The sequence below is a fragment of the Rhipicephalus microplus genome, chromosome 5 (assembly GCF_043290135.1).
Source record: "Rhipicephalus microplus isolate Deutch F79 chromosome 5, USDA_Rmic, whole genome shotgun sequence".
Taxonomy (NCBI): Eukaryota; Metazoa; Arthropoda; class Arachnida; order Ixodida; family Ixodidae; genus Rhipicephalus; species Rhipicephalus microplus.
In genome coordinates, this window is record NC_134704.1 from 93,454,343 (window position 1) to 93,482,210 (window position 27,868).

Sequence of the window (27,868 nt, forward strand, 5' to 3'; positions counted from 1 at the left end):
ACGTAAACCCTTTAGAGCAGATATTTATCGCGGCCTCTCTGACGTGTCTCTTAACGAGCTGCAAAGAAAATATGAACCGGATGCCAGGTTGTGTACGCAAGAGGGCTACGCACTCAAGAACGTCATTAATTTCGTCCCGCACATTCGGGGCGATGGGTGCCTCCGGTTGTACACTAACCTGTCGATCGGTCACTGAGTACTGGCGATTCGAACTGCCTATGTTGTTGTAATTTATCTTTGCGCTGAGACGTGGTGAGCACTCGTAGACGTTTTAATTATTATGAGACGTCGAATAATCTCGGCCACATTTTCGGGAGTTGGTAGCCGAGTAAACTGGTAACCACCACAAATACAGTCACGATGCCGGTTCGGAGAGCCGCATAATTAAGGTGTTAGACAATAAATGAATTGGGAATTAGTAAAATGGTAACTCGAGGTGATATTGAAAAGACGTAGTGGTGACTGGCCCCTTCTACATATAGAGGAACGGCTATAAGTTCAACAGCAAACGATGCCGGGGTGTTGAAGACGGCGTTGTCACTTCGTGGATGAAGTGAATTCGCTTGGGGATAAAAAGCGCAAGAAAGCAGGAAACAAATAAGAAATCAAGACGTTTATGAACACGTGCTGAGAAATTGTAAAGTGGTTCAGGGCCAATTAAATTGTTCTTGGAGCAGATGACCGTGGTCTCTCATTCGCGAAAATAGAAAAAAGTAGAAGACTTCATTCAGATCGTTTTTTAAGCGTCCAAGCACCTTATTTATTTATTTATTTATTCATCATTCATTCATTCATTCATTCATTTAATTATTGTAGCCCCAGGGCTCGAAAGCACTACAGAAGGGAGAGGGGACACATAAGAATACAGAGAAAACATCAAAGCAACTACAAAGTGGGTGGTAAAAATTCACATCAAGATAAAGAGAAGTAGCGGCAATGAGGGCACAATGTCCCTCCATCCACCGTAGTTTACAGTCGAAGCGCAGGTTCAAAACAGCTGCGCATAAACCTTCTATAAAGAGAGCATAGCGAGCGTATGGTTTGAAAAAACGACGCCCACCATCCGTCCACGTGTCCATCCATCCGTCCGCTTGTTCTTCCCTCATAATAGTCGGTGGCTTCAACGTGGACGTTATGAACCTTAGAACGTTGCTTCGCCCACTTATCATTATTGATTTAAAATGCGAGGAATGGATTATTTCTCTCTCTCTCTCTCTCTGTGTGTGTGTGTGTGTGTATGTGCGTGTGTGTGTGTTTTGTGCAGTTTTGCTTCACTCAACACGTTTTATATTGTCCCGTACCACCTCAGAGAATCGAGCGAAGATCTGTTCGCGTAGAAGGATGTAACTTAGCACCATGTTCTCACACTCGAGAGACCCGTTCGACGCAATGAATGCAACACAATCGTAATATAACCAAGTAAATATGAATGGTTAAGGCGATGGCATGGCCTGTTATAAATGTCCCAGGGAAGAAAGGCATTTGGTTACTATGCCACTGAGTGCAACGGGCCAGGACACTGCAGTTTGTCTGTTGCGCATCAGCGTTTCATGCATGCTGCTGCCCCCTTTATAAAAAAAAAATTGCCATTTTTTAAAGAATACAAGTAGCATGATCTTACCAATATTACTTAGACGGAAATGAATGCTTACTTCTTGTGCTCCACCCGTGGAAGTGGTCAAGTAGTTTTGGCGCTTGAGTGCTTACGCAAAGGCCGCGATGGCCACGTTTTGGCCGAGGCAGAGTTCCAGATTTTGGTGCGCGTTAAGGAATCCTAAATGGTCGAAAATTCCGAAGCCCTCCAGTACAGTCTTGCTCATATTCATACGGTGGCTTCAAAACATGAACGCGTCAACCGTTATTATTACTAAAAATCGAAGTGTATGGCTGTCTGCCAAGCGATTGTTTCTTAAAAGAAACCAAGCTTGTATACCTACAAAAAATAAAACTAAACCAGGCGCGAACAAAACTTGAGTGACATTTCAATCAAGTGAGTGATGTTGGGTGGCGGATTTCCCAGTCTTGAAGTTTCAGAGATTCCGTGTTTACGCTGGTAATTCTTTCCTTCGGAAACCGACGCACACGCAACGAAAATTCACGCGAAGTATCTTTCTAGAAGAAGAGCAAGGTTACACGCAATGTCTTCCTCCGTGTGCTAAGAATACCCTCTTTCACATTCAATACAATCTCTTCTTCCTGGAGCACGCACGATCTTCCACAGACATGGTTTTTTTTCGGGGCAAGATATCTTCGAAAGTGAAGTCGTGGGTCGGGGCGTTCGGTTCGAGAACGAACGTGATCGTCTTCGGCGGAGAGCGAAATAAGCCGCGTATACAAAGGCGTGCGCAGAGCGCCGCCGCCTCTAGCTTCGAGGAGCAGCGTCGTGGTCCACGAGACGACGCCAGCGGCCGCTATATGGCGCGAGGTCAGCGGCCGCGCCGTCTCAGCCGACTGGTGGCGAAGAAGAGCAGCGAACTGCTCTCCACGAGTGGTGAAGTAATGCGGGCGTTTTTCGCAAACCGGTTGCGATGCGGCGCCAAACGAGTGCGCGCACACGACCGAAGCCGCTCGTCCGGATGGCGAGCTCAGTGCTCGCCCCTGAAAAAAAAAAAAAAAAAAAGGCGTGCTTGCGTGCGCGTGTGCTCTGTCGTTCGGTTCATGTGGTATACTCGAAGTTCTCACGCCGGTAAACGCGATTGTATTGGATTGGATAAACTTTTATTTGGTCCTCCAAAACACAGATCACTGTGTTGCGGGCAGCTCCCACGTGGGGACTGAGATGCCAAGCTCCTCAGCCACCTCGCGGGCTTGGTGGACAGCCCAGAGCTGATCTGCCAAGGACGAGCTGCGGGTTGCCGCCTCCCATCTGGCAGAGGTGATGTGCGATAAATGAGCGAATTTGGTGCACTGCCAGAGCATGTGTTCTAATGAAGCTATTTCCCCACAATGTGGACAAAGATTACTTGGGTCAGGGTACATGATGTGTAACATTTTCAAAGTAGGGTACATCCGCGTTTGCAAAAGCCTTAATGTAAGTGCTTGGGGCCGGGTTAGATTTTTGTGAGGTGGAGGGAAAGGTAAACGCGATTCATCGCCGTTAACAGCCGGCGTTGCACTGCCGGAAAGTTAGCTAGGTTACCGCGCCATTTGCTAACAAGTGTATCCGTTGAATAATTTTATTGCGTGGAAATTTGAGAAGCGCTTAAGCCTCGAAATGAAGTGGGACGTTTGGTTAAAAAACTCAGTGGCATAGTCATTCGCGACTTTGTTGAACGGAAGTTTGATGGCGCCAAAAGCATTACGTGGGATTCTTGTTATGACGCTTTGCGAACAAACCAGCGTCTGTTCCTTGAATTCAGGATATGAAGCGATGGTTTAAAAGCACAGAAGTATGTCACTCTGTGTTACTTTTGTTTCTGTTTTTCTGCGAAATTCTCTACATTTCGTCCATAGTAGAGTACTCTGTATTCTAAATCGTTACTTACATTTTCTAACCCCCCCCCCCCCCCCGCACAATTCTCTACATTTCATTTGTGTGTTCTTCGTTTACCATGTATTGTGCATATGTAGACATTGTTTTTGTAATAATTCCTGCGTAGTTGGGTAAGTTGTGTATGTTGTGTTCCGTTTACATATGTACACATATCTTTTTGTAACATTGATAGATATGTGGGGCTTAACGTCCCAAAACCACCATATGATTATGAGAGACGCCGTAGTGGAGGGCTCCGGAAATTTCGGCCACCTGGGGTTCTTTAACGAGCACCCAAATCTGAGCACACGGGCCTACAACATTTCCGCCTCCATCGGAAATGCAGCCGTCGCAGCCGGGATTCGAACCCGCGACCTGCGGGTCAGCAGCCGAGTACCTTAGCCACTAGACCACCGAGGCGGGGCATATCTTTTTGTAACAACTTTTGGTGTGTCTGTGGATGTTGTGTTCTGTCGTAATGTTCTGTTGAATTGCAATTGATGTTCACTGTCTGCGAGAATAAATTTCTCTAAACAATTCGACGCTTGTGCACAAAACCGGTAGTCGTCCAGCGAGCTTTGGTGTATCACAAAACGGGACGGCTCTATGCTCTCCCATAGTAGAGTACTAAGCACTCTAAATCGTTAACAGCTTTTTCTAAACACACATTCACGATTGGCGTATTCATTCATATCCTCCCCCGCGACGCCTTTAAGCTCTCCCATAGTAGAGTACCTAGTACTCTGAATCGATAACAATTTCTTTCTAAACACACTCCAGACCTTCGACTGCTAGTGTAGTGACGCAGTCACATGAAGAGTACCTCATACTCTAAATCCTTAAAAACTTTTTCTAAACACCCAGCCCTAACTGCTTCTTCATCGATCCCGTGTTCACTGGGACGGCTTTTCGCTCTCCCATAGTATAGTACCAAGAATTCTAAATTGCTTAACACTTTTTCTAAACACACAGCCTTAAAAAAAAAAAAAAAAACTCGGCAGATCCCACATACCCCAAAATCAACGTTATGCGAAGCGTGTGGAAGAAAGGTGACCGTGTTACAATTTTTTTATAGAGCGGCACGCCACGAAATGGCACTAAGAATATGTACAAATGTTGCACACACAAGCATATGTTGAAGAGTTGCAGATGTTTATATAACGAGTCGTTTGCACTTGCGCAACGATGCCAACTCGACCATGCGTATTAGCAAAACTAGAAGCTGATACGAATTAAGCGCTGATGCTTGCGAGGATGCTGGCCCTGGACACTGCTACATATATCAACTTCAGCGCATGGCAACTAACCATTATTGACATTAACCCACCGTGACGGATGTATCTAAGGAGTACATATGTAATGTTTAGAAAATTGGGTAGGCAGCACTGCAACCACAATTGATGTTTCACGGAGATTAGCGTCTATTCGAAACCTAATTCAGAGACCTGGCGTAGCTCAGTGGTAAAATACTTCATTGCAACGCTGAATACTTGGGTTCGATTTCAGCTAGGACCGTGAAATTTATTCTTTGCATTCGTCGGGTCGACGCTACCGAGGTCGGGTATTTCTTAACGCCCGCACGCTATATTTGCCCACGTGTGTTCTCGTTGTTCCTGGGTAGAGTCTAAGTGTCAATCACCTGTGGCACATACCCACATACCAGCGGCACATACCCGCCCGTGGGTATGTGCCACTGTCTGGCGGGAAGTGTTTGACGATGTATGCGACGAGATTGTGACAATATTCATGTCTTGACCTGCACGTCATATTTTTCAAACCATCCTACCCTCCAACGCTAATTTTGGCTCGCGCCAATTTAAAGGGGTAACCATGAGAGCACCAAAACGTAAGCGGTTAGATAGATAGATACGCTCAAAGTCGCCGAAGTTCGCTAAGAAATGCTTCGCATTTAAAACCAGTGCGTTATGTGTGTCGTACGCAGACCATCAAACAGGCGTTTTGGGACGGCTTACTGCTCTCCCATAGTTGAGTACGAAGTACTTAAAATTGACAAATGCTTTTTCTAAGCAGAGTACATGTTACTCTAAATCATGAAACATTTCTTCTAAGCACCACGGCCTTAGTCATTCACCAGCGAGACGGCCTATAGGGCTGTTTAAGAATGATTGGGCTCTCCTATAGTAGTATACGGAGTACTCCAAATCGTCGAACATTTCTTCTAAACGCCACGGCCTTTGGTATTCACCAGCAAGACACCGTAGTCCTGTCCGAGAATCAATGGGCTTTCTATAGTACAGTACGGAGTTTTCTAGATTGTTTAATGTTCCTCCATATGCACATGAAGCGAGTAGGTAAACAAATTTGGGAGGCCTTTCTCTACCACGATTATTGGGCCAAGCTATGCTTGGCTCAATAATCCTGCCTGACCTACTATTTTTATTTCTTTCATTTTTTAGGGGTGAAGCTCCCTAGCGTCGAGCCTTGTCCCCCCGTCGGCGTGACGTCGCCGGCGAGACGTGATGACGCCGACGCAGTTGACATCGTGGCTATGATTCCCGTTCCGGCGCCGGCACCGGAACGTGAGTTTACGCATTCATATCTGGGCAACAGTGAAATGTGGCAACGTGAATCGACAACTGGCCCAGATAAACCATCACAATGTCCCTCTCAGAAACGGCCGATCACCCACAAGCACGAGAACACCAGTTTTCGTGAGCATCAACTTAACAAATGCGGATGTGACCGGCGCGCTTTCGCGTACGGAGCTTTTGTGCACGTCCGGCTTCGGGTCTTTCGCGCACAACGCTGCCACTGAACCCTACAGCCACTACAAAGGGCACACACGCACCCGCGCCTGTTTCCTTAAGGTTACGTAGTCGTGCATATCAATTTCGAAAAGGTTTCATACACTAAGCCAGACAGACAGACAGACAGACAGACAGACAGACAGACAGACAGACAGACAGACAGACAGACAGACAGACAGACAGACAGACAGACAGACAGACAGACAGACAGACAGACAGACAGGACAGACAGGACAGACAGACAGACAGACAGGACAGAACAGACAGACAGGACGGGAGAGAACAGACAGACAGACAGACAGACAGACAGACAGACAGACAGACAGACAGACAGACAGACAGACAGACAGGACAGACAGACAGGCAGGTCATGACAGACAGACAGGACAGACAGACAGGCAGGCAGGCAGACCTTTAGTGGGGTCCTGAGGAACACTACCTCAAGGAGCTAGAGCTGCTGTTCTACACTAAGCGTTTGAAAAAAAAAACGAAAAATAACAATGAAACGCATACACCGCGCTTGCATTGCCCTGTGAATTTCGCAACCTCGTAGTTCTGATTGTTGTTGCTAACCACGTAAACAATATTTTCGTGTGTTTGAGTCCAAGTGAGTCCCTTTGAGACAAGTTTTAGTGAGTCTGAGTCCGGGTGAGTCTGCTCGAGGAAAAGTGTAGTTTGTCTGGGTACGAGTGAGTCCTATAAGCGCGAAATAAATTTTTTGTGAAACACTGCACTGCTTGTGTGATGTGCAATGTGTATCTCCTTTTATATCTCTGTTTACTCTATTATTCTTCTCTCCTCATGTTTAGGGTAGCTAAGCGGATGTAGTCAAGCTAACCTTCCTACTTTTCACATATTCATTCTCTCTCTCTTTCTCTTGAGTGAGTCGGAGTGAGCTCCGCATTTTTCTCCGACCTACGGTAACTTCAGCAATATTCTCAGCCTTATATCGGCTTACGTTTAAACTTATCTCCACTCACAGTTCAACGTATACTGCCTTTTACACGCCAGCTTAGCATTTATCAAGAAGCGAGGTGAAGTAAAGGAGTGCGGGGGTGGGGCCTACATTGTCTCCCCCAGCCCCGCAAACTCTTACGAGAAGTTTTTGACAAAAATACCTGGTTTGATTCACCTCTAAAAAAAAAATGTCGGTAATGAATTGAGAGCATTGATAACTGGAGCTAGAAGATTTCAATACTGAAAGGAACCACTCAGATCACTGATTGTTTGAGCAGTTCGCGTTAAAGAGCTTTGACGCCATGGTAGAAAAAGGTAATTTATACGCTAGCACACCCATGAGTCGACTCACCCTGGCTCGCTTAGACTCACTCAGAGCCGTGTGTCTGAGTGAGACCGAGTGAGTAATGTTTTGGTTAGCATATGGTTAGGTCAGTACAACTTAAAAAAGAGAAAATAACGTGACTTTAGGCATGGGTGAGTACAGGTAAGAAAAAAAATTATGGGTTTGGGTATGAGTGCGAAATATAGTTCATGAGTGTCTTAATGGGCTCCACATTTCTTCTTCTTTTTTTCGCAACCTATATCGTCTAGCACAGCTTACACTTCTACACTTCTAAAGTGTATCCTTGTTTTTCTATCTTGTTCCCCTAGAGGCTGCTAACCGGGAACTCTAAACACTGCACCCATCTGAAAAGCTACATCCACGTGGTTAAAGGGAAGTGGAAATTTCGAATGCTCATCCTTCTTTGTTACACGCAACAATAATGATAACTAACTAGAAATAGTGCCATAGAAAGTATAGGGAATATCATTATTAGTAAGTTTGATGTAAAAATGAAGAAAGATTAACTAGACGAGAGAATAACATATGCCACTGGCAGAGATCCAATCTGCGACCTTTGAATAACGCGTCCGTTGCTCGAACGCGTTATTCGGAGGTCACCGGCTCGATGCGCCCCACGCCTTCACCAAATTTGAAGTGATTTATTGACGCTGGACGTCAGGGAAAGCCGAGAGACGTCAAGGGTTGGGCGTTGAAATGCGGCGGGTGTCAACGAGACAAAATCCGGACAAGCATTTCCTCGTGACCAGTGCTGACGCAGAGGCTTCCTGACTTGCTCATGGGCTTTGTCGTCGATCCTCTCTTCACTATAGCATTTAGCTTACATTTACTGCTAATAACGTCCCATGTACTTTCTTTGGCAATGATGTCTGTTAATTCTCATTAACCACTTGTGTAATTGGTTGAAGACCTCATGTAAACAACCACTGTAGCCGTGTCGCTATGTACGAGTATCCTTGTAAAATATTTTCGAGTTCCGTCCCATCAGGCCAAAGTCAAGAAAATATTTGACCTCTGATGAAAAGACAAGTGACTGACAAATATAATAAAAGGTAATTGTGACCGACGAATCTACGCATATTCACTTCTTGATATCAGTCATGTACTTCAGTGGTTTCCGTTATATCCAATGGGCTATCTTCTTTGCTGCAGTAACCGCGCTTGCAAGAATGCGCTCGTGCCGTGGCCGCCACCGTGCACGCTCGAAAACCCTTGCAGAGCTTCTAAACACAGATTCGCTCCGAGACGCCTGCCTATGCCAGCTTTGGCGTACTCTTTGAACGTTCATATATTACGCTTCATGCACTAAGCCCTCAACGCGAAATGAAGGAAGACGCCACGCAACGCAACAGTGCTCTATAAATGGGAGCACGCCCAGGGCGAGCTGAGTACATGGGTGGTGCAGCGGTGCGCGATGGCTCTACAACTGAAATTGAAAATGAACGAAAAAAAAAACACATAAACAGATGATAGCCGGTGATATAGAGATATCAAAACCAACCAGCTACCCCCAAAGGTTACGTCTAAGGGCAATCAGATAGCAACGCTCGCCGCACCCGCATACATCAAAAAGGCACCTTTCCGTTATCGCTTAATCTGTCTGCGCATCGAGCCGGTTTATTGTTTTCGAGTATTCTCATCTGCAAACATCTTAATGGAGATATTCGAAAGGGTGGAGTATAGATCCAAGCCAAGCCTGTGGCCTAGCGAGAGCAAACAACAGCAGTAGAAGCCGGGGCGGAGAAGAGAAGGCGGCCGCACCCAGAACGCTAGGTTCAATGGCGGTCGGCCGGCAGACTGTTATCTAGGTTACGCATAGCGGTCCGGTACCCAGCACGCGCGGGGCAAACGAGGTTTACGAGATTCCCATGGCGCGCGTTATTTGCCGATCAGACGAGTTGTGGGAGTACCGCACCTTCTTGTTCCGCGCTCAGGGTTTACGGACTGGCTTGTGCGGTATTGGGAACCGGCGTGTAAATCCCAATCTCACGCTAGAGTTGGGCGGGTGCGGTGCATCATGGCACGCCATGTGAAAACGCTTGGGTCAGTGGATGTGTGCCTCAGGAAATAAAATACTTTCCTATAGCAATGGTTTTGCTCCTATATAAGGGAATTGTTACAGCAAATGAAAGATTTAATAGAGCGAGAGATGACAGTAAGCATATGTATTATTTGTGAGGTAGTTATAAAGCGTGATAGCCGACAGCGAATCACTAAGCAACGTTGGAGAACTAGTCGATAATTAAGTAGTGTTGATATTATGCAAGTTAATGCGACACACATCATGGCACGTGTCTCGACATTTATGTTATGTCCTGGATATTCTGATAACCCAGTCGACAAATTACGCGCAGCAGTAATACGAATTAGAAGAAGGCGTCTCTATTCCTCAGTGCACTGCTGATGTTTGACATCATCCTAACTATTAGGAGAGGAGATACCGCGTCTACTGAAACCATCAAAATCAGGCATAACGACGTCGCTTAAAACAAGCTCTGATTATGAAATAGTAAGAATAACTTTTGGGGTATAGCGTCCCGACACCACGATGTGATTATGAAAGCGCCCCTGGGATTTTTACACGTGCACCCAAATCAATGTCGGGCGTCGATTATTTCTGCCTCCATGGAAAACGCGGTTGCCGCGGCTGGGACTCGAGCCCAAGACCTGTAAGTCAGCTGTTGATCAGCTTACCCAGGACACCACTATGACGGGTGCATAATTTGTGGAGACATCTTCATTTGTCTCTATCTTTTTTTTTTTAGGTTTATTATGGTAAAAGCGCCTTTTTCGTTTCTAAATAGTGCCTAGTTTGTGGGGAGAAGCGTTGTTTCGAGGGCTCTGGGTTAAGATTTTGAATAAACCATGGTCGTTTCTCAACAGGGTAAGTGGCATGCTGAGCGTCATGAATTTTTACCAACAGAGCGCACGAAACGACACTGCTGTCAAGCCCGGGTGAAATGGTAGCCTGATGCCTGTCTTTAATACGTTCCATTCCAGTCCTGCACATCAAAGTTCGATGTGTGTAGAACTACAGCGTTAACAAATCTACTTTGCTCACGACTTCTCGATATTCAGGCATACAGGGACGGTTCAGTGCTCTCCCATAGGTGAGTACGGAGTACTCGAAATCGTTACACATTTGTCTATACACACATGAACCTTTCGGGGTACGAAGGGACGGCTTTCAGCTCTCCAATAGTAGTGTACCGAGTACTCTAAATCGTTAACCACTTTTTCTAATCCCACGTTCTTTTTTAATTGTCCTATATGGCATGACCTCATTTGGCTGCAAAGCCAACGTCTAAATGTCCACCTGCAGATGTCCTTAAGCGAGAAACCTAGATCGAGAGTGACAGGCCGTCAACACAATCAGGACCATGCTTCCGACATCGGTAACTAACTCTCTCTCTTTCACTCTCCGTCTCTCAGCGTAAACATACGCACAAGTGGCCTCGCTTTGAACTAACGTCACAGAAAAGCGTGGCTTGAATGAAACTCCTGCATGAGCCAGAAGGCGTGGACAACGAGCAGCTTGTGCAAGTGTCGACGGGACGGCGTGTGATATGCGGCAAACAAAGAGGCGATGAAGTGGAGGCTTTGTTATACAAAAGAAAGCTTTAAAAAATGGTTGACAACTAAAATAGCAAGTAAGGCTAATTCGATTGAAATTTCGTAACTGTGCTTGGCTCTCTTCTTCAGCTTTCGTAAAGGAGCCAATCACCATTGAGAAATTGGATCCACGTTATGAGGCCTGATCACGACTTAAAGAAACCGCGTGCGCTGAGTCCATTGATTGATTGATTTGTGGGGTTTACCGTTCCAAAACCACGATATGATTATGAGAGACGCCGTAGTGGAGGGCTCCGGAAATTTTGACTACCTGGGGTTCTTTAACGTGCACCCAAATCTGAGCACACGAGCCTACAGCATTTCCGCCTCCATCGGAAATGCAGCCACCGCAGCCGGGATACGATCCCGCGACTTGCGTGTCAGCGGGCGAGTACCTTAACCACTAGACAACCGCGGCTGGGCTGCGACTCGAGGTAATACGGGCGTTCACGCGCACACAGGCGCGCGCGTTCACGCTCCTTGCGGAAAAAAAAATGGCCCCGTATCATGTTTCACTGTAAATGTGTTCATCGCTCATCGTGTGTAAGCTTCACGGGACGGCTTTATGCTCTCCCATAGTTGAGTACCTACGCTAAATTGTCAACAACTTTTTTTAAACACACTTCTATGGTACACGGTGTATCAAGATTGTGGGGCGAAGCTCCCTATATCGTGGGTCATGCATCCGCGATGTATGCAGTAGTAGTAGTAGTAGTAGTAGTAGTAGTAGTAGTAGTAGTAGTAGTAGTAGTAGTAGTAGTAGTAGTAGTAGATCGCCACCTCCACGGCCGGACTAGAGGAGCGGAACGCGCGCACCCTTTTCGATTGAGGAGAAAACCCATGCACGTTAATCATAAATAAAAAATATTTTCTTATGAAATAACTTACATAGAGTAGTATTGGTGGCTTAATCTCCAATAAATTTTGCTTTGAATTTGATGCTTACCAAAAAACTAGTATTAGAAGGACGCACTTTGAGCACTATCGGACCAGAAAGGGTTGCCACATTAAACTCGCTGGGCGTAACCTCCTTGGTTTTAGCAAGGTTTAGCGAGCGTTGGGCTGCAGTGCCATGAATATAGTGAAATAGTATATAGCCATGAACTAGAGGTGGTGAAAGGTGAGAAGTAGACACGAAGCGCAGGCCATAAGAAAGTGCGCGAGTGCCACCTGTCGTTTAGTCCATGGAATGTCTGCTGGATGGCGGTATTTCTATATGCTGAATATATGATGAAAAGATGCGAAATGGCGGTTTTTGGAGTGTTCACTAGATGAACGGATGGATGAATGGACGGATGGACAGACATATGCACGGACGGGCGCACGAATGGATGTATGGACGGCCGGACGCAGGGACGGACCCATGAGTGGACACACGGGCGAATGCACGAACGGATGGATGCATGGATGGTCGCACAGATGGACACACAGATGGACGGAAGCAAGAACGAACGGACGGACGGACGCATCGCACCACTCATCATCATGTGCTCTATGAATATGCTGTGATTTTTAAAGGCGATAGTCTTTCTTGGGGTACTTCAACGCTAATATTTTATCCGTATTTCTTTCTGTCTGTCTGTCGTACATTTGCCTGTTTGTCCACCGTAATGATGCCCTAAAAGGCACTAAACGATACCCCGAAGAGCCAACCCCATCCGCAGCACCAACCAATATTGCTCAAGCTTCAGCATTCATACTTGTGCGATTGTCAATTAAAAAGCAATAATTGCGCATATCTGACGCACCATAACAACACGTCTATATTCTGTATGTGTGTCTTTACTTTAAAGAAAGCATACATAAGTGATTAAGGACCGTAGCGCTTATCACGCTGCGCTCACAGTGCAACGCGATGCTCAAAAAGGCAAGTGTTTCCAACGCTTTGCTAAGACGACACGATGGTGGCACGTATACTCGTCGCTTAGCGTTCTACACCTTATCGCCTCCGAGACAAGGTCGCACGCCTTTGTTCGTTTTCGAAGATAACTGCCAGATAGCGCTCGTGTCTAACGTTCCTCGATGCGCTCATTCACCTTCGCTGCATGGATCGTGACATTCAAACGCAGCGCCCCCAGAAAGCAATTCACCAATTTTCTCACGCAGAACACCAAATAAACGTTTTGTTAACTCTCTCCGGACGAAAGACTCTTTCGACGACATTTGTTGTGAAACATGCAGATACGGGGTCTTTTTTTTTTTTTTTTTTTTTTTTTTTTTTTGCAAGGAGCGCGAACGCGCATGCCTCCGTGCGTGTGAACACCCGTATTACCTTGAGTCGCATCAGGAAAGCCACTCCCATGTTTCCTTCTCCAGGCTCGGTGAGGCCCACACGACTGCTGCGTGAATCTTGTACCCCACGATACACGCTTAGTTAGCTGCATGAACTACAACAAGCTGCGCGAACTAGGTGTTGATATAGTTTAAAGCGCGACTTTCTTGAAAACTAACGCAATAAATATGGCAACAAGGGTAAGCGTCCTCCCACTTTAGCCGCCCAGAAATTAGTGTTTCGCCGGCGGCGCGTCCACCGACTCGTTTTCGGGGATGTCTGCCTGGAAATTATGCCAGTGGAAGCCGTATGCAAATGGAAACCGCACGATGGTTCCAGGCTCACAGGAATGTGCTGCGTGGTTTTTGACGATCAAAGCGGCGAACGCGGCGCCGCTCATCTCTCGCCTTCGCCTGCAGCATGCGTGTAGCGTGCGATGTGCGAGGAAGCAGGGCGAGCAGCTGCAACCGAGAATTACAAGGCTACAGCCAACACGTACGCACATCGACTAGCCCACCGCACATCTCTACTCGATCTGAATTCATCCCTCGCATCGCACCTGTAGGCGTCAATGGGCAGCGCTGCTTCAAAGCGACCGACGTGGTAGTTTCGTTTCAAGTGTAGCGCGGAGAGGCTCAAATCACATCCAACGTGTGAAGCAATTTCGCTACGTTGAGAGAACCACCTCCTAAATGTTGGGTTTATACTCTTGGAGCTATATGCTACAGTGTAACGCGGTTGTTCCAAATCCGGTACGGCTGCATAGTGCGTGTATATAATGGCGTAGGAGCGATGGAACGGGTCGCAGGCTATAGTTATACGCCTATTCAAAAGTACGCGCGTTGATGTCCCTATCATCGAGATTCTAGGTCATACTTTCCTGGCTTGGTAGCAGTACCCTAGAGAACAGACATTTGGTCTAGTTGATTTGCTACGTTCAACGAAGCCGTAGCGTCGATAAGACAGGGACCACAGAAATAGGACGGGACGTGCGGTGCTCACAACGTGCGCTACTCACACTGAGAATAGTTGATAATGCATATCCTGTCGGCTTTCCGTGGTCCCTGCCTTATCAGCGCTATGGATTCACTGCTAACAGTATAGCTTCTACGTGCCTTTGCATTCATAGAGAAACGTGCACGCGCGGAAAACGTGGTGCCTGTGACCTAAGCTATTTGACCTGAGTTTGTCTAACCAAACGTAAACCTCGCAAGTGTGTTGCAGCCTGCAAGGACTTAAGTGCGTTGCGACCCAAAATGCGTATAACCAAAATGTTTTCTTGACCCGAAGACGCTTTCAAGGCACATATATCTTGTTTAGTGCTGCAAGTTTTATTCATCTATATGTATATATGGTCTAAAGCGAGTATCTTTCATAATGGTACGGAACGCCAAACACCATTAAAATTACAAGAGAACGAAGACGTGGCGGTTAGCAATGATTTGTGGCAACCATAACCCAACTCTCAGCTCTCTCGAGTATTGCCGCGGCATGCGCCCAAGCGTGCTTTACACGTCCGCATTCGCGAAACGAAGTGTTAGGTCAACAGAGGCTGTGGATGATTAGTCTGGGATGAGATGGGCACAGGAGATGCTAATGGAGTAATTTACTGGTGCAGTGTATATCTATAGAGAAAATTTATTAGAAATAGGCAGACAGCTTGGCCTGTGCTAGTGCGCAATAGCCTATTAATAGTCAGTGCTCAATGTGCCGCCGACCTTCACTCGAAAGTGTACTCGCCGAACAGATGACTGTATAAGAGGTGATAAACGTTTGCGTGAAAGGCGATCTGTTCACCGACCGGACTGGCTTGATAAATCTGAGTATCGGACAGCGAAGGGTTGCCACAAAAATCAATTTTATGCATGCGTGTTTTCTTAACAAGTTCCTGCACGCCCTCAACGTCATCTTTGAATACGTATAGGGTCGAGAACGGAAGTAAATCTGGCAGTCAAGTAAAACAGCATTCACTTCGGTGATTCGCCAGTGCCCAGCTTGTATGTGTCCTTCTTACCATTTCAAGCAATGTTATAGTATGTGTGCCTGCTCTATTGCAGAACACACTTGTGAGAGTTTTGCGAGATTTACTCATGGGTGTGCACTGTTTTCTTCACGGGAAAAAAGGGGGGGTAGGCGGGGGAGGGGGTGTAGGAGAGGCACTTCTCGACCACCCGTCACTGAGATCCTTACTATTAGAATGCAGTGCAAAGACGTGGTGTTCGGGGGGGGGGGGGAGCAGCCCCATCACCTCCCTCCACTCTTTTAATGGTGTCAGTTTCTCTCCCAGCTTCACATACAAAAGAAAAAACGCTTAGTTTTGTACATTTACAGTGAATAAGCTTGTCAACGAGCATCTTCACATGAACGCAACTCCACTTGTAAACAAGCAGGTGTTACACTCAAATCAACTGCATGAAATACACAGTCGACAAAATGCTTCCTTCGTTCCAAAGGGGTCCTCCAAGCCTATCGCGATCAGATCCGGTTTCAATTCGATTGAGAAGCGACCTGTCGCTTTCAGCTGGAGGTCTCTGGCTTCCTAAAAGAAAGGCATTTGAAACTACACAAATGGAATTGCGACGCCGTGCACGTCTTACGTTTCCACACCGATAGCATACAAATCCGTCCGGGCCAGCCAACTCTTTGAAGCTCCGGAATTGGGAACCCTTACAGTTGTTTGCATCTCGGCGGTGATAATGAAAGCAGGAGCTACCAAACTTAGTCGTATATGGGAGATATAGAGTCACAAATATTCACTCTTAATAAGAAAAAAGAAAAGAAAGAATGGAATAGAAAAAAAAAGAAGGAAGAAAGAAAAAAAGAAAGACCTGAAACTTTTCGGGACTCACACAGGCAGAAAGAAGTCAACGGTCTGCCATAAAACGCTGTCACTTTGCCTCGCCTCTGCAGCGGCTTTGCATACCAGCTTCGAGCTATGACGATCACGCGCGTCGTCGCAGCTACCTAATTTAGGGAGGATAATTTTAACGGGTGTGCCGCAGCGAGATTGAAATCATTGCGCGTGTGACGTTTACGCACCTTCATAAATCTTGCGTGGCCACACCTGGCCAGACCTGACCAGCGGGAACGTCACGTTGGACGGGTGAGAAGTTTTACGGTACTGAGGTGAGCTCTATGCGTTATTTCTGGGACAGTAAGGGGGGACGAGGTCTAAATTTTTATCGGCCCTCAAGACCCTGCATGGTGTAGCGATGTTGCATCTTTGTTGTTGTTGTTGTTGTTAGTAAACTGACTTATCCTGGACTGGGGTGGAGATAAGTTCTTCTTCTTCTTCTTCTTCTTCTTCTTCTTCTTCTTCTTCTTCTTCTTCTTCTTCTTCTTCTTATTATTATTATTATTATTATTATTATTATTATTATTATTATTATTATTATTATTATTACTATTATAGCTGTTCTTGTTAAACTTGTAGTAGTAGCAGCAAGAACCTGATGTACGAGCAGTAAAGCTATAGCCCACCGTGCCACAAGTGGTGCTGGATATTCATTTCCATTTAGCCTTATGACCGATAGCAAATGAAGGGCATAGCTCTGCGAATACACGCAAGAACGTTCGAAATACGGAAATACGCAACACCCAAAACAACAACGCCGCTCGCGCGCTAACGTGCCGCGAAACCGTGAAACAGAGAAGCCGCTGGACACGAAATCAAGGGTTCGCCAAAACAGTGAGTGCCACCTCGGCAGCAAGCATGTCATCCGTCGAGTTTCCTAAACACAACTCTGGGGGACTCTGGCACTGCGATCGTTCAGCCACCATATGAATGATGGATAGTAGACAACTTTGCCTAGTATTGGTGCTTGCATCTTCAAACGCACTTGTGGCTTGGTTTTTTGCCGTATTTTGGTTTTGTTTCGAAAAAGAAAAGAATGAACTCTTGGGAACGTCGTGGCCCGATTCGAATTGGTGAGCCTAAAATGTTCGAGATGGTGAAGCGTAACTGCTAATCTTTGCTGAGCTTCGTTTTGCCACCAAGGGGATTTAGGCGACACGGAGCCAAACGGAGCCGAAAAAACAAAGATCGGACACATGCGTGTACTACCCGTCACTCTAATGCTGGCTGAGGTGCCGTGAGTAGCAGCTCAGTAGACCAGCGTCTTCCCCAGTGTCTTTATGGGAAACCCTATAATGTTATCAAAGCCATCGCGCGAGCACATTGTATCTCCCACTGAGCGCGAAAGGGCGTCGTGACTGGCCGTTGAAAGGTGTACCTCCGGCATCCCAGCTGCAGAGCCATTCGAGAAAACCGAATTGGACATTCGTATCGCGTCGACTTCGAGACGAACGGCACCGGCATATAGGGCCACGCAAGAGAGGTTCGGGTAAAACTCGACCCCGTATGGCTATAGTGTTAATGGATTACGGGCGGTGAGATGAAGCGCCATGGACGGATGCTTTAAGAGTGTTGGTGGACAGGAATGCCTTCGGTATGTAGCTCCGTGTCTCTAGATTCAGGCTGCCTTCGTGCCTGCGTTGCTGACACGGCGTATTACTGGAATGCGTGCAGAGACTCAGAGACTGGCGGACGCTGTGGAGGCGGCGACCTTCCTACTTGTGTGGTCCCGGACTCGCCGGACAAGCGTTACATCGGGTCTCTTGCTTTTCATTGGTTGTTGTTCCTTCTAAGGCGCGCTTCCGTAACGCTTAGTGCCGACTTCGATCACGCCGCGGCGTGTCTACACAGCCTCCTTCTCACTCTCTCTTTCGCGGATAATGGATTAGTGATTGGGTGGCTTAGCAAGCCTGCCCGGGCTTTCGCGCATGTATCTGCTCATGAAGGCTGCGTTTTATGCTTCATCGCGTACGTCTATGCGTTAGCTGCGTGGCGCTTCTGTGCATTGTGTACACCTAACATGACTGTGCACAGCTTCATGCAGTAATGCCTACGGCGACACGGACGATTAGGCACTGTGCTTCCTGTACCATGTTTTCGCGGGCTGTCCGACTGTATTCTACCACCTCTTTCTGTCTTTGTTTGTTCGTTTGTTTCTTTCGTTTTTCTATTTCTCAAGTCACGCGGTATTGAGTATGTCGTAACGCAAACGGTTCCATTTTCACGCCAACAGCGTGAATGTGAGGCAGTATCTGTACATGTCGAGCTTGACGTCTTGCACGAACGCAGAGAAGGAATGTTGTGGATGTGCAGTCGAGTACGCGTGGTGCGGAGAAATGATTCCGAGCGCGTGAAGCAATGTTCCACCGTAGCGAGAACAATGGCAGGTAATGGCGTTTGCTTCATAGTTTCAGTAACGCCTGCATGCTTGAGTGCATACGCTTATTGGCAGCAACATTTCGATCATATCACCGATCATATGCCTTTCGATCATGTCACCGCTGGCATTGATTGTTCTCTTACACAGTATTTGTGTTCGCAATGTAACCACATCACGACCACGTGACAATATATGTCTTTCAGGGATAACCGATAATTAGAAGAATCTCTTGTGATAAGATAATATATCTTCAGATCATTTCAACGGAATACAGTGATGTGTTTTAAACGCCAAGAGGCTCCATATCTATATAAATGTTCTAAGTGATTGCACCCGCCCCGCAACGGTGGTCTAGTGGCTAAGGGACTCGGCTGCTGACCCGCAGGTCGCGGGTTCGAATCCCGGCTGCGACGGCTGCATGTCCGATGGAGGCGGAAATGTTGCAGGCCCGTGTGCTCAGATTTGGGTGCACGTTACAGAACCACAGGTGGTCGAATTTGCCGGAGCCCTCCACTACGGCACCTATCATAATCATATGGTGGTTTTGGGAGGTCAAACCCCACAAATCAATCAATAGGGGATTCACCCGTTCAGGAAAATCACATTATCAAGGCATTCACAGTCCCAGTAAGTTTGGCGAACCGTCGGTCATGCAATTTTCGCATGTTTCTGCTCTTCCTAGTTCACTTCAAACCGTCCGTGTTTCAACATGGTGTTGTTGTAGCCATATAAAGTGAAATCGCGCGAACACATCTTAATTTGCTTGTCCACTTAAGATGTACAGCACTATCCTGTCCGTCAAACCTGTGTTTTTTTTCGTCCCATTCATCGCGATTTATTTCACTAATTATGCATAATCAACTGGCCCAAACGTCTACTGTTTGAACGTATTCGCAGCTCTATGAGTTCAGCGTGTCACGCTATTAAAGATTTAGATCGGAATCGAAATGACGTGAGAGAATTGGTCCCAGATTCGAAGGTGGTCAGGAGTCTATAGACATCGCTTTTTGAGTCGACAGAAGGTAAGTATACGTTTACATAGTCTCTCCGGGTGGCGATCAAACCGCGCATACAAATATTCGTATTCTTAGACACCATCCGTTGTGTGGATAATTGAAGCCTGTGCCGTTCTGTTGACGCTTTCCTGCTCCCTATCCAAAAAATAATTGTTCGCGCGATTTCCTATTTCTCTCTCTCTCCCCCAATGGGTCAGTGGTTTTCGCAGCTGCGACGGTTTGGGAAAATGGTGGAGGAGTGTGTTAAAGTACTTTCTTGCGTATTGCAGACACATTTAGCCTCTGCAAAGCGGCTTTTGAGTACCGCCTATCAGTGTTACAGCGAACTCTTCTCGTATAAATAAGGAAGTTCGAAGGAAGAAAAAAAAAAGAGAACGAACACTGCACTCCGTGGGGTGAGACGTTAGCGTCACCCGCACTCCCAAGAACAAAAGGCCCGCCTAATGCTTTTGTACTCTGTTCTCACAGGGTTGTGTTGGGGGGGGGGGGAGCTGGTACGAGGAGGGTAGGGAGGAAGGCGTTTCGGGCCAAATATGGGTCAAGCGTGCGCCACCGACGGTGAGTCTGGGCTACCGCGTTGACTATAGTGCTTGCATTCCGACGTGGCATTACGCCACCGGACTTTAAGTGTGTCAAATGGTAGGGTTGGGTGGTCAATATATGTATACGAGGAGGCTTGCAACCTGGTTACGGTGGCTAGAAGGGGAGCTGGAAGCTTCGACCACCATAGCGATGTGTGGTAGACGCTGCACATGACGTGTTTTACAAGACCTACAATGCATTTAGGTATACGTTACAAGCGATTATTAGACTTCAGAATTGACGGAAGATATCTAAAGAAAAGTTAACTAGGAAAAGCAGTCACGCTGCAGATGCAGCGAGAAGTGAAGATAATATCGCTGTACGGTCGTTGCATGTACTCACTGTGACTACACGCAACACGACGTCAACAGCCCGCTTAAAACTGGCACGCCAAGGACGACAAGGCACCTTTGACAGTGAAAGGTCCCCTGATCGAAACATCAACCAGCCCGTCTCAGGCACCCTTTTATATTATTCCAACCTAACCGCACACTGAAAAGCTTTTCAGAAAGGATGCTGCTAACAAAAAGACAGGTAGGGTGCAGAAAAAAGAAAGGGAGGGGAGAGGACTCATGTTTCCACAAATATACGAAGAAAAATAGGCAATGTTATAGTCAAGCAATCCGCAGGCAGCGTATTCATAACCATCCCAATTATCGCCAACCTAACTCGAGAGCTGTCACAACACGTGTTGGGTCGATGCCCCGCTTGCGTAACCCGGGAAATCGTCGCAACGGAGCCCAAGCACGCAAACGACGGATGGTCACTTTTCCTCTCGCTCTAGTACCGGCTTATAAGCGGCAGCAGCCATACGGCGTATACATAAGTTGCTCGACGTGCATTAAAGCATCATCCATCACGGGAGGCGGTCTTGCGAGCACGGCGCGTCGCCTCCACGATTTCGGAGCTCCGTAAGCGTGAACGGCCACAGGCGCCTCTCTGTGTATGCATACTCCGCGCTTGCAAACGCAACGCGGACTCTCTCTGCGCAGACCTTGTGCAAGCTTTCGCTGGTCATCGGTCTTTAGCGGCGTCGCCTCTCGCGATTCTCGCTCTTGCGCTCTTTCACTCACTTTCGTTTTGAAGTTGTGGGAGCCATAGCTACATTCAAAAAGAGGAAGGACCCAACTGAAAGGCATGCGACCGATAAGCATTGCGAAGAAGATGTGCGCCCCAGAAGTCTTGAGAAGAACTCCGGAGGAAACTGCATGTCGTTGTTGGGAAGTATTAACGTATGCGCATACGCATCGCAAATAATATCTCGCAACAGCCTGCGTAATGAATAGCGTTGTTATAGTCATTTTTATGCGTTTCGTGCTTACGTATGTTGGCAAGTAATACTTGCACTGAATCGAGGAATCTTATTGCCTGAATCCTTTTGTATGTTATCTCTGCCGAAGAGTGGTTTAATCGAGCAAAATTTTAACCGCCAAAATGTTATGTTGTTATGATTGCAGCGCATGTGCGAAGAAGTAGGCCCATGTGCTCAGATTTGGGTGCACGTTAAAAAACCCTAGGAGGTAAAAATTTCCGGAGTCCTCCACTACGGCGTCCCTCATAGTGATGTGGTGGTTTGGGGAGGCTAAACCCCACATGTCTATCTATGTGCGAAGAAGTGTACGCCTATCTTTAGTAACACGAAGACGTTAGGTTAGGTCAGGGCCCAAGGACACGTGAAATCCAAGAAGCCTCTTGAATAGCTATACGTGGTCCAGATAAGTGCGTATTTTTCAAGGAAAGGGCTTGATTTTTCTTGTGTAGATAATATTGCGGAGGAGTGTATTTTTTTGTCACGTGATCATGAGTGCCATTGTGGACGCGCATTGTCCCAGAAGGACAGTTTATGTCATTTCAGTAAGTCATGTTTTAGTTTGTGTCCGTCCTGTCTGCTTCTACTCTTGTGTCTCGTCCCCAATGTAGTGCATGTTTACGTAATACATCTCGATCGCCAATCTATTTTCACTCCGCATTTGGACAGGGCCTTGATGTGCCATGTTTCTCAACCAGAGTGTGAAGTTTTATCTGCGGGAAGAAGAAGGTGTTTAATGAGAAGATGGAGGAGAGATCGGCCTTGAAAGCGGGTTTCTGGCCTGCTACTCCACACGGGGGTAAGGGGAAAGGGGAAAGAAAGAGGAGGGCATGATGAGGGGTGACTGTGGTATAGCACAATGAGTCACTGCACACAATGTCTCGTTCGGTGTAGTACACGCACAAAAGTCTACATTATCAGATTCTCTAAAGACGGGAATCTATAAACCTGTCTTGCTTTGAAATGCGAGCAGGCCCTTTAAACTGCGTCGAGCATGATCCACACGTTCCCAAGCACCCAAAAGTTTCTCTTCCGAAAAGGGTCGGCAGTCTAGGTCATCTGTGAGACACTTAAGAGATTGTCCTTCAACTGCGTATAAAGGGCACACACACAAGATGTGATTATTAGTTTCTGGCGTGTTACACAAGTTGCAGTTAGGATTTTGCTCTTGTCCTATCATGCATAAGTATCGTCGCGTGTATGCAACACCCAACCGCAGTCTAAAAAAAAAGTAAATGAAGTCAATGAAGAAAGAGCCGATCTAATGTGCCATCTGTGTGCTGAAAAGCCAGTATGCGTGTTCCATGCCGAAATCAAAACGCTTGGCCAATCTTCACATCCCCCTACTTGGTATCGTGCTTCCTGAGCCTAATATGCGAGGCACGTACGCTTTCGGCTCGTCTTTGCGACCTCTTCGCCAGGTGGCCACGACACACGCATAAAGGCAGCGGTTATGATCATTCCTCACATTCGGTACACTCCTCTATAGTCTCTCTAACCGCTGGAATCTCCCACTCTATATTCTCTCTCGTTCCCAACACACCGGGCGTCTTAGCCGCAATGTCCTTCAGTTCTCGTTCTGCAATCCCGCCTTGACCGTGTCTTCCATTCTCCCTACAGCGTTCGCTTCGCATGCTTTTCGTGCGCAAACGCTGAGGTGACTGCTCATGGTCGCGTATCCTGCTTATGTTTCATAATTTATATTCCTCGCTCGTTATCAAGGGACTATAGCATAAATTATAACCGATAACGCAACGCCGCTGAAGCGGTGGCCCTGTATCCGCTTGGTGCGTTCGGCGTACACGCCGCAGTTTTTGGCGCACGCGCTCCCTGATGGCCGTTGCGATACGTTTTCGCTTTTATACCCAGATTTCTCGAGAAGGTAGCGGCGTTTGTTTCCTCTTCGAAATGTTCGCACCCGCTGCGATAAGCCCTTAAGGCTTCTGTGATGGCGTCAGCGGTTGCACAATAGGCATACCTCTGCCAAAACTTTCTCGCCCGAAAGATTTTTTTGGACTTTTTATATTTTTCTTCACTGATGTATGGAATCGATATGTACAAGTACTCAATCTCACGTTTGCGATAAGAGACAGCATAAGAGCATTGTGAGCGCCGGTGAATTTAATATGGTGGCCCAAATTCGAACTAGGTATGTAGTGTTGTTTTGTGACGTTTCACTCATAGCAGCACCAGGAGTAACCAGTATTATCGATTTAACACAACTTGAAATTCGGCGAGATGGTAAATATATATATATATATATATATATATATATATATATATATATATATATATATATATATATATATATATATATATATATATATATAGTTGACGGGAATTTTGAGTGCGAAAACACACATTCGCAAGGGCCTACCATATCCTGTCGTTCGTGTGTTCTGGCACTCTAAATTACCGTCAGTATATCAAAATTTAAAAAAAAAACAGAAATCATCATCATCATCATTCGGCTCTCTCAATTATCCTTTGCGCAAGCATTGTACAGATGAAAAAAGCATACCACTAGCTCAGACCTGCCATCTTTTCCTTTCCTATGCCAAAATATCCCTGCCTCCTCTTCATCAGCGCACTCCTCATCAACTTACGCTTCTTGCGGTCGATATGCCTGCCTTCGAAACCAACATCCTCCTCTCCACCACCTCTCCTCAGGTTTTGTCTCTATGAGTTAATGAAAACAGTCACAAGTAGCTATATCAAAGCGATATAGATTATGTGCGTGTCAGCCCAGTGAAGTGCACTGCGCCACTACTGATGCTGTATAATGCTCGGCTGATAGCGATGCCACCTAAAGTAAGAGCCCGACAGCTTTGCAATGAGGTGGTTGTTCAATTTGTGGACGAAGACTTTTAAATGGCACATTGTTTTTGGTCATGACGTGGACGAAGGCAGAAGTTGGCTTCTTCAAGTTGAAAGTTTTTATTAGGCCGGACTTGTGGTCGTTATACAAAAACTCAAAGTACGGCAAGCATGCGATGCACGCTATAGAATATTATCGGTGCGCAAAGCGTTGGTCGTAGGTAAACTGACAAGCGGTCAGTCGGCGCAAGCTTTTACACATGTATCATCGAAGATTCCAGCGTTACTACTGGCGGCAGTGTAAGTTCCAGAACGAACTCCAACGTTCGCGTTTAGCATGTATAGAGGAACGTTCTAGATTATCCAGAGAGTTTCCAGTCATTGTGGCGCGCTTTGCGCAGGGCAGCAGTTACACGTGTAATAAGGTAATAACACGAAAATAGAAGGAAAGCAGCACGTGTGGCGATATAGACAAAGTGTACTCACAGCATCCAGGGCGTTGACTTTGGCTCCGGCTAAGATGAGAGCTCGGGCGGTGTCGACGTAGCCGTTGGCAGCGGCCATGTGGAGAGCCGTGCGACCCTCCTGCGCGAGAGAGGAGGTATATGAGTGTACATGCTTACCCACGTTATCACGCTCAGTTCTTGGTGATTCTTCAATAACATCAACTTCAACACTATACGCCATTCCTCCTATACACAGTCTGTTCTCTGATGAGAACACGAGCTTGGACTTGTTTTGACATGCTATCTTAACACCTACCGGCACAAGAAAGACAAGACACGAAGGTACGACGCGCGCACAGCGTTCTATGATAAGGTTTAAGGCGTGAACTAACGTCATAATAGTGTGAAAACAGCGATGAAGAAATGGTCGAATGAGACACGACATGTCCATTTGCTTGAATGGATTTGATGGGTTGGTATCCAATATCCGTATCACTCTTTCACTCCAGAGCATGCATAGAATTAGTGACTGTGTTTATTTTTAGCTACTGTCCTTCACTTTCCAACTGGCATCATCACCACCATTCGGGTGTCAGCAGAATGTATTCGACAGAATGCACCAAACGATTCAGTTCTTTGCTGTTTTTTTAACTGTTCACTTATTTACTTTGACAACACAACCAGAACGTGTACGGCACCTACTATAACAACAATAACAATAACAAAATAAAAAATATAAACACTGCTTTTCATAGCTAGATCGAGAGAAAGAAATGCAACTCTGGTGCTTCAGCAGGCTGAAAAGCTGAAATGGTTGGTAAGGTTCCGTGAAGTACAGGTAAGGGATGGCGCGACCCAAACGACAAAAAGAGGGCAAAAAAAAAGACAAAAAATGCGTTCGCACCGTAAACTTGGAGGTTGAAGGCGGTAGAAAAATTATCATTTTTGTCGAAGTCGTTCATTGGCCAATCCGTCAGCTGACAGGAGTCGCAAAACTGCCGGCTGAGCCAATCAGTAGCACTGGACCCTGACGTCAGCATACCCATGACAGTATTCGGAAGGCAATTTTACATTGCTTAACCCAGCGTAGCATAACCTAACGCAACCTTTAGTTAACTAGATAGGGTGGTAAATGTCGCTTGTTTTATAAAACAACCTAAGGTGGTAGATGATGTGTGCAGTTAGTCCTGAGTCTCGACGTGGCACTTATACGAAGTCGTAAATGGTACAGATAAGGGCCAAAGCACAAAATCAACACCGCATTCACAGTTGGACCTCAGTGCTTAAAAGCACCAAGGCCTGCCGGTACTTTTAAAATGAATCGCCTCTCACACGACCCACTTCTCGAAGCTTATCGGAACATCCCAGACTCTTGGGGTCCATGTTCGTTTTTCGAAGTTTGACCCGTCATTTTCATTTATGCCAGTCGCTTCCAGCACATCATCTTCATTTTTTTTCTTTCCCGCCACCCTAATCTACATTTTCTGTGGTGGTCTGCAACCATTTGTTATTATATCTCTACGGGCAAGCGTAGGCAGCCTTAGCTCATCGTTAACGGCAAAAAGCTCTTGTCGTTATAAATTGACCTATGGCTCAACGTTTGGTCCTTGCATGTATCATACGGGTTTGCCCCCATTTTTTGTATTCAGGATATAAAGAAGCACGTACGCTTACGCATTCAAACGAAAAAAAAAATCAAGCAAGGTAAAAAGAAAAAGGGTTCCACAAGAGAGCCGTCAGGAGAGTGAAAAAGGTAACAGCCTTGGAGGGGAGCTGCTGGCCCGCGATTAGCTCTCCCCTCTCACATGCACCCTTCAAGATACATCACCGCCAAGACGCATTAACAGTCTTTCGCGATGTAGATGCGAAATATTCCTTCAGCCACGCTTCGTAGCGCTCTCTGCACCACCATGAAGGAACGGCAGGATTATTACTTGATATTCGAGGCAGGCATTTTCAGTGAGGTCGTACAATCATACATATGTTTCGACCAGATTTTCTTGATCTTTTCATGATGAGATTAGAGAAGATCCTCACATATTTGAAAAAAATTAAATTTTTAGACCCTTCGTAAGGTAGTCTGGAAGTCGCGAAAGACGTTCGCGCATACTACTCGGTAGCCCCCACGCAGATAGCTGGCGGGAGTTACTTTGTGTTGCGATGGTATTATACCCCGCAAATTACGCCATCGTAATTATACCCCGCGATTAGCAGCAGTACAGCAGCACATTTGTCAATCTTGAGCCTCGTAACCCGGTATAGGGACTTGTGAACGGAAAAGAAAGCGTTCGCTATTACTATTTATTCTTAATACCATTTAGGTTAGTCAAAGAGCACTGCACTTGTATCTGATCGTTTGTGACCGCCGTGACACCGGCACCGCTTTCAAGAACCATTACTTGATTTCCTGCAGCTAGAGTATAGACAATTGTTTCTTCTTTTCTAAATTACAGACTTCGTCCAAAATAGGAGACGAAAGTTTGCAGGTCCGCGGGCTATAGGAACAGTGACTACACCCTTGTGGCATGATTGTCTAGAGCAGACCTAATTCCGAGATTTTATAAGTGAATCACCATGTACTTTGGCAAATGTGTTATAGTACAGTCATACTATAGATGACGAATGGGGCAAAACAACATAAGAATCTTCTATCGCGTCCTGTCATGGCAGGTGTTGTACGCGTACGTGTGCGCGAACAACAAAACTCAGTGTACGGCGGGACGATACGCCCCTGCACAAACCGCTGTCCCAGTGGTTACGAAGAATGCTTATCCCATGCGGTCGGCTTGACCCGACCATACACACCACACACACGGCTCTTGTGGGAATAGAGCTCTGACACGTACGGAGGTCCACAAGGTATGCACGCCCCCGGCGGTTATATATAGCGGCGCGCCCAGGTCGAGATATGCTCGACCAAGGCAAATACTTGGATGCCACACCGCACAATCGCAGAACCCACTTCAGAGCCCGGGGAACACGATGTAAGATGACAGTGGTGAGCGCTCCAGGGTCCGCACGCGTGAAACGCCTCGTC

The 27,868-nt window shown here is 46.5% G+C and overlaps 1 protein-coding gene across 1 annotated transcript in view; it reads right to left on the reverse strand.

Moving 5' to 3' along the window:
• Window positions 1-27,868, reverse strand: part of LOC119173795 (ankyrin repeat domain containing protein 6 diego) — a 168,018-nt gene that overhangs the window by 46,053 nt on the left and 94,097 nt on the right. Inside the window, exon 3 of the mRNA XM_037424579.2 lies at window positions 24,872-24,970. Coding sequence (XP_037280476.2) covers window positions 24,872-24,970 — 99 coding nt within the window. The remainder of the gene's footprint in view (window positions 1-24,871; window positions 24,971-27,868) is intronic.